Below are 7,961 nucleotides of genomic sequence, written 5' to 3'. Positions count from 1 at the left end.
GAGGGAGGAGGGAGAAGAAAGGAGAAAGCTCCGCAACGTCGAGTTCAAGACCTCCTTGGCTGGACCCTCCTGCGCCGTTCCCTGTCGGGTCTAGAAGAGCTGGCGGAAGGGAGCGCCGCGCGCCACCGGCCGCGGCCGACCGCGAGAGCGACCGGCAGGCCAAGAGTCGAAAGTTGCGGGTCTGTGCGAACAGCCGCGTCGCCTTCCGAGCCAAAATGACCGAGTTTCATAAACGGTCATTCCTGCGCCCCCTCCTCCCTCTCCGTCGGAACACAAGAATATTATCGTGAGGACCCGCCCTACCCGCGCCCCGCCCCGCTCGTCCGGGGGGGTTATTTTTCAGCAGCGCGCGAACTTTAATAACACGGTTCACTGCGCGCCATAAAATGGTGTGCTCTGCGCGGCCCGCCGCCGGCCGGGCGCGCAACACACTGCGGGGCCGCGGACGGCCGCAGCAGGTGCCCATCGGACGACCAGCATTTCAAAAATTCCAACGAGAAAAAAATGCGGGCGGTCCTCTTGGCCGGAGATGGTATTAGAGGGGCAGGGTAACGGAAAAAGGGCCCTGCGCAAGGGTCACCGCGACGGTGATCCATGGGGACACCCTGTGCTGCACCATCCAGGGCGCCATCATCACCGGACTGTAAAAAATCAGTTTTACGGTTTTACGTCGTTATTCGCGTCTGTACGAAAAACGCAAGAAATTCCGTATTTCTTTCTAACTAATACGGAGGCTAATAACTGAGCACTTTTCGTATAATTTAATGAAACAAGCAGGGAGACGAAGAGGATTACATTAATATTGTGCTAAGGAATAACCTCGTTGATAATAAAAAAATATCACCTTTTAAGTGGTGGGGGGTGGGATCGTCCAGAATTTTGCTGTCACGAAATTGCCTCGTGCAAACAACGCAAGGTCTCATAGCGCCTGAGAGTTAGGCAGCACCTTGTCTGTAGTGCATGGGTGTGCTGCGGGTTTGCCTATCCCGAGTATCGCAGGCGCCGAGCTGTCGTAGTTTGCCGGAATGTCGAATAAATCTGAGAAACGGACATACTTTCTAGGCGATCCCTAAAACATTCCTGGGAAGGAAAAATACCATTCCATGGAAAGTAACCTAAATAACACGCCACTGATTGTACTGGAAGTTTTCCAAGACGGAGTAAGTGAGTTATTGGCAGTTGTTGGTAAAGAATAAAGAACGGAGTAAAGAAGCGGCGAGTTAAGCCTTTATGGATTGTTGAGAACGAACCAGTCCAACAAAACAAAACAAGCATCCAACTAAATCCGGTCATTATTTTTATTTTCTGGTTGAGCCATCACGAGGTATCACACAGTGTTCAGAACAACCCAGTGGAAGAGGAAGAGAGGTGACTTTGATTACACCGCCAGGCGGGCGCGGCGGGGCGTGGAAGGCGTGTGGCCGGCCCCGCCCGACCGCTCTGCCGTTATTGTGTTTGTTCATCTCGCTTTCTTTCCATTAACGCGGCGGACGCAGCGCCACCCGCCGCGCCCGCGAGTGCGTCATGATGTGCTGCTTGTTTTTACCCCCCCCCTCCCTCACCCTCGTGTGACGCCCTCCCTGGATCGAATGACATGCCATGGTGCGGCGCGGCCCTATCGGAGTCGGGCACCACAAAAAAGGACAAAAACAGCAACAAATAAACCGCTGGGGACGAGTTTGTTTGCGCCGACAACATATTCTGCCCAACCGAATGTGGGCGGGATACAATGATTACGGTTTATTTCAATAATTAAATGACTTAGTGAAGCTTTGCCATGGGAAAGCAAATAAAAACATAATAATATCGACTTGCTTAGAATTCAAGTTTAATCGATGACATCGAGTTGTGCACTAAGAGATGTAGTTTTCATTCCAGAAAAAGAGTCCTTTTCATTTGGTATACCACGTAAATATTGAAAGTCGACTGTCGTCCTTCTTTTAACGCGTTGACACGGTGCCCCGTCCTGTACTTCAGTAAGTTATACTCTGTATCGCATGCATCCGTTTGGCTGAGTTGCCTACTCGCACGCGGCAAATAAATTATTAATGCGACGACACTGAAAGTGTGAAAGGGACTTACACGACCCAGCATATAGGAACCAACACAAAATGAGACATTGTTGCAAAAAAAAAGTAAAGTACAGCATCTCTGATATGTTTGGTGTTGCACAGCAGCGTCACTTCCCTATTTTTGCGTATATTTTACGGCCCGGGCGACTACGAGCGCCTTTTTATGTGGTACTTACCACCCGCGAGGAAAATTCTGTGTCTCACACGGTCACCCGAGTGTGTCGCCCGGGGCGCAAGCTGGAGGAGGTGGGGAGGGCGGGTATGTTATTAATGGACAACAAGTTGCCAAACGCGGTGCCCCATGGGGAGCATGCCAAGTCCCCCGACCGTGTGCCGCCCGGTTAGGCCCGACATCACAGCGGGGTTATAAGAACGGAAAGAGGGCTGCAGCGAGCGTCATGGCGGTATCCAACGCAAGCATGTAGTCCAGCGAGCTGGGGCAGAGCGGGGAGGCAGCGAAAGAGCTGGTGGTCCTGTCCAATTTGCCGAACGTACGGACAGGTTGGGCCCCCGGGCCCGGGAGGCGGGGGCGGCAGGGCGTGGCAGGGTGGCGGCAGGGGGCGGCATTGGGTGGCAGGGGGCAATAGGGGCAGGGTGGCGCCGGCCGGGATGACGGCATGCTGGCCGGGCCTCAGGTCGCCTGCTCCAGCTGGGAGCAGCACTGGGTCCTCTGCAGGCCGAGTCTTCCCCTGCTGCCAACAGCGAAGCTGCCAGCAGCCCCCCGCCGAGGAGACCTGCAGGGTCCTGCTGAGTCCAGGGGCGTTCGATCGCCCCAGCCCAGCAGCAGCACTCGGGCACCGCACCACGCGAGCAGTTCGGCTATGGCTGTCGCGGCCCCGTCCCGCCCCCCACTCTCCCTCCCCGGCGCCGCCCACACCCCCGCGCACTCGGCTAGGTTGGATCTCACAGTCAAGGGCAAACCCTACTGCTCCAGTCGCCCTCCCCCACCCCTTCCCAGCTATCATATCTCACCTACAGTCCACCCGCCCCACCCTGCCCCGCAGCCCACCCCACCCCTCACCCTACCCTGCCCGGGGCATGGTGCGGTGCGCTCTGGCTAAAGAGCCACATGGTACGGCGTGTCGTGTGTCGTCTCAGCAGCCCCCATCCCGACCTCTATATCCGCACCATGCTCGGCGGTGGCTCGCGATGAAATCAATTCAGACGTCTAAAACACACACGTTGCCCATCCGCCCACCCTCTCCTTCCCCGAAGCATAAAAAACAAAACAAATGCAGGACTTCAGCCACACGCCATGGCTTATTCGCCCGCCCACGCCCACTCGCAACTGCGTGCACGTCCATGAGGTTAGCGATGTGTCGTCTCACTGCAATAATTTCGATTAATTTCAATTCGGCACCACCGCCCCTCACTCTTGGACAGAGCTTAGCGGAGCGACGCCGTCCCTGTCCGTCGGCCTGCCTGCCTGCTCTTCCTCTCTGCTTTATCTATACAATCTCTCCCTCTCTTCTCACTCTATCTCTCTCACGTTGCACACAAAGTGATTACGACAGCAGCGTGGGGGTGAGCACTGCTTGATTATTGCCAACGAGCTGCAGATTTTCGCACGGCAGCGCGGCCGATTGCACGACAGAGAGAATAGCTGGCCGCGCTTACAATTAAGTTCAGCAGAGCGCCTGGATCACACTATGCAAACGTGTCACAATACTCGTGTGATTTATTAACTGCTGATAGTTTTAAATGACAACTAGGCACAAACCCTTGTTCCCCCCGTTTACCATGCCATTGTTCGACCCTTTGTCATTCAGAGTGCATACCGCATACCCAGCACTCGTGTGCACTCTCTAGGTGGTAATAGATTTAATAATTGTTGCCATATTCCTGACAACTTTTGTGTTTTGCAGTTCAAACCGCCAAACAAAACCGCGAACGTTGCGTCCTTCCCCAGATATGTGAAATAATCAGTTCTCTGTACGGCCGATTCTGACTGAAGATGAGTACATCACAGCGCAGCCGTCCCCGGGCTGTGATGGGGGACACACAGAGGCTGAGGGCCGCCGCGCACCTGTGCCTGACAGATGAGGCCATAGTGTAGTGCTGTCAATGGCGTGCGTCACGGCCACATGCCGAGAGGCGCACGGGGCGGAGCGGGGCGAGCGGCGGGGCTGGGGGCTGGGGTAGGCGCACAACACAGAGGACGTCGTTATTCGAGACACTCTTTGACTCTCCCGTTAAAACGCCCCGTGCTTCCACCTCTCCCCTACTTTACCCTCTCCCCCCCTTTTGCCAACTACTGCACTTTGTACTCGGTCGTGACGTCACAAGTAGAGAGCCGCGCGCCCAGCCCCACTCTTTTCACCACGCGATGGTAGAGCGGACGCGGATTTTCGAAATACTACCCGCCGCCGGTCGGCTCGGGCCGGCCTGGCGCAGCCTTTCTATCCCGGGCACAATGGGGCCGAGCTTTATCCGGCGCGCGGTCGCCGCGCAGCTCCGCCATTCGACACGGCGGCGGGGCTCAGGTCTGGGGCCGCGCGCGGAGGGGCGGCACTCTGCAGCACAGGCCTGTGTAAACCAATTCCAGTTACAGACTGGCGCTCATTATTCCGTGTCAGCGGGCGTCAGCTGACTTTACACCACACTCCGCGGAGCGACCGCCTGGCCCGCCGCGGCCGCGGCGTGGCTGACCTTTGGTGACCGACATCGTCCCCCTCTTGAACCTGTTGCCCGCGGGTCGGGTCGGGTCGGGTCGCGGAGGTCCCCAGGCCGGTGAGGAGATTAGTCGGGCTCGCCTTTCGCCAGGAGCGCCCCCGCCCCTCTGCTTTTTTTTACTGCCGAGCGGGATGCGCGGCAGCTGCAGTGCCTGCCTGACGGGGCTTCCAGGGCGCGCCTACCGAGGCCTTCCGCCTCTTTTTGCCGCGTCGCCCAGGATCCGGGAGAGTACACCGGCCCATGAGAGCCGGCCCAAGAGGACGCCCGCCCGAAGGACGCCTCACCCTTTTGCCAGAGGACCTTCTAGCCCAGCAGAAAAACCTTCTTGTGTAGCGCTCGCGGGGGCGTGTGTGTGTGGGCTGCTTCTTTGTCGGATCCAGGTTGAGGCGGGCATGTGGCGCCGCTATACCTCGGGGCTAAAGCGAAGAGAACGGAGGAGGAGGGAGGCCAACAGAGACCCGGGCCGGGGTCCAGCCGGCGCCCGCCGGGCCTCATCTGTTCCCGGCGGCAGCGGCGGTGGCAGCGGCGGCCCCAACGGGGCACAAGGGCATGTGGGAGGAGAAGGGCCCTATGCACAACGGGCGGAGCATATGAAGTGCGAGTTTTAGCGGGGAGGGCGCTGGCCCGGCCAGACGGAGCCCCATTCCCGGCACCAGTGGTGCCCGGCGGTGCCCGGCGGTGCCCGGCGGTGCCCAGCGGTGCCCGCCCCCCACAGCACAGATAACCTCCGCCGCGCTGCGCCACACCCCGACCCCGTACCCCCGTCTCTTCTGCTCGCCCATCAAAGTTCGCGCAGCAGAGTGTAGCAAAAAAGTTGCGCGCCTCGGCCCTCGGCTTTCTCTCCCTGCACAATTTGGCGGAGACGAGTCGGCGTTATTCGGCGGGAGCGAGCGCGCGTGGCTCGGTGGTGGCAGGGCGTGAGGAGGGGTCGGAGAGGGGTTGGGGTGGGGCGGACTAGGGCGGGGTGGGTAGAGTGGGCCGGGCCGGAGAGCGTTTTTGACACACCCCGGTAAAGACAACCCTGCCTTTGTGCTTCCGTGTCCTTTCGCCCTCGCCGGCCCACAGCGGCAGCAGCAGCAGCACCACCACCACCGCACTTCTGGTCCCGGCGGGACGGTGCGAGACGTGCTGGAATGGGCTCGAGGGGTAAGGGGAGGGGTGGGGCGAGTACGTGCTGCTGTACGGCACGCAGGCTGTCGTGTTCGCGGCCCCGCCCCGATCATCGGTGATCATTGCAAAGCCGGGCCCAGCAGTATGGTCGGCAGCAGACGGGCAGCAGAGAGGGCGGCGACAGCCCGGGCCAGTGGGCGGGCAAGGTATGAGCAGCAGGCCCGCGGGGGCGGGGCGGGGGGAGTATGGGGGAGGAAGGGGTTGGCGGGCGGGTGGCGCGACGCGCGTGGAGGGCCGTGATAAATCACCTGCAGATAAATCATTTGGCTGATCGATGCAGTGCTCTCGACCCGACAGTTCTGTTTCGCAGCAGCGGCCGACCGGCGGCTCGACTTGATTCAGCACAGCCAAAGTTATTCCGAGTGCGGCGGCGGCGGGGTTCAAGTTCAAAAGGGCCGCCTGTGCTCACTTTCTCCGGGAGGGATGGAGAGAGAGCCACGAGGCCCGGCTTAGCGGCTCGCGGGAGGCAGGCGAGGCGCGGCGAGGACACGGAGTGGCTCCCGCAAGCGGCGGAGCGGGGCCCGGGTCTGGCTGGCTGGACGCATTTCCCGCGAGGGCAAAGGGAGTGTGAAACTGGAATGAGACCGATGTAAGGTGAGGTGCCGGGAGGGGAGGTCACGTCTTCTGGTCGGGGAATTCTCCGAGCAGCAGAACGACGGCAGCGGGACGACGGGCAGGCGGACCCCTGTTCTGAATGCGATTGGGGTCTCACGGCTCGGAGGCGAGGAGCCCGGACCACACGGCTCTCCACGACACACGAGGTTACTGCTGCCGGCCGTGCACTCGAGGACTCGACCTGAGAGGGAGGAGGCCTTCCGGCCCAGCCGCAGCCGAGGGCAGCGTGGTCGGCGGCGGACTACTTCTCATTCCCTTCAGGGAACCCGCTACGCTACCCCAGCAAATAACCCCCCGGGGCCCGGTCGGGTGGACTTATGATGCTCCGGTACCCAGTCACCCAGTCGGTGAAACACGGCTGATCCGCTGGAATACACCACTATCAAAAAACGAAATTTTCCTATTGAGCACATTGGGTACAAAGTTCATTTTGCTGGCAATCATTTTATCAAGTTTATTTGCTAGAGGTGGCTGATAAGCCCCACCCGATCTCCTCATTTTTGGAGTCCGCCTCGGGCGGCTGGGTTGCCTGGGCTGCCTCTCGCTCGAGGATATATACTTCGGCAAACCCAGGGCAGTGTGGGGCGAACCCACGGACGTGGACGTGCACTCACCGCTGCTGATGATGGCCGCCGTCCTCAGGCGGTAGTGGGTGACGACGCGCACGGCGCCCTGCACCGTGGCGGCGAGCGGCGGCAGCAGCCTGGCCACGCCGGGGCCCCTGGACCCGGGAGGGGACCCGGGGCGGGCCGCGTCCCCCACGCCGGCCAGCAGCTCCTGCAGCAGGGACGACACACGTTTGTTACACAGGCGGAGTAGAGGAGGGGGCAGGCGCCCGGCTTTGTCCCTGACAGCGCGAGAGAAGCGTGGAACATCTGGCGAACAGGAGCAACGGGAAAGGGGGAGGAGCAATTCGCAGCAGACTCACCATTTCTGCCTTAAATTCACTTCCCCGCTCAACGGTATAGTCAGATTGGTTTGGGGGATCTGGATTCGTTCACTCAGATAAATGGCGGTGGATATAAAGTAGCGGAAGTAGCGACACTGCAGAGAGAGCTGACGACGAGCCTGCAAGGTGCGGTTTTACTGCAGCAGCTGCAGCAGCTGCAGCAGCTGCAGCAGCTGCAGCAGCCTAAGCTAAAGGTGTATAGTATCGTGTGGATCTAATTATCAATACCTTCCCTTCTCGAAAACTTAAAAAAACTACTCCAAAACCAGCAATCAGCATTTAATGGCAGCGGGTACGCCAGGTCGCCATAGCAGGCTAGGAGGCCCCAAGGGTTGCCCGCCTGGCAACTTGTCTGGCGAGCATACTGCCGCTGTGCCCAGCACCACGGGGGACCTAAACTTGTGAGGGCCACCCCTTGAGACCTCTTGGGGCTTCGAACAGCAGGCCGAGAAGGACGTGGCGGGGCAGCTGGGGGCGGGGTG

The 7,961-nt window shown here is 59.7% G+C and overlaps 1 protein-coding gene across 1 annotated transcript in view; it reads right to left on the bottom strand.

The window, feature by feature from the left end:
* LOC113207894 (uncharacterized) overlaps positions 1 to 7,961 on the bottom strand; it is a 103,195-nt gene that overhangs the window by 28,850 nt on the left and 66,384 nt on the right. Inside the window, exon 5 of the mRNA XM_052267112.1 lies at positions 7,145 to 7,307. Within this exon, the coding sequence (XP_052123072.1) occupies positions 7,145 to 7,307 (163 nt within the window). The remainder of the gene's footprint in view (positions 1 to 7,144; positions 7,308 to 7,961) is intronic.

The sequence above is a fragment of the Frankliniella occidentalis genome, unplaced genomic scaffold (assembly GCF_000697945.3).
Source record: "Frankliniella occidentalis isolate FOCC.00 unplaced genomic scaffold, Focc_3.1 Scaffold47, whole genome shotgun sequence".
Lineage (NCBI taxonomy): Eukaryota > Metazoa > Arthropoda > Insecta > Thysanoptera > Thripidae > Frankliniella > Frankliniella occidentalis.
The sequence above is the reverse complement of the archived record's forward strand: the minus strand, read 5'-3'. Positions and strand labels throughout refer to the sequence as shown.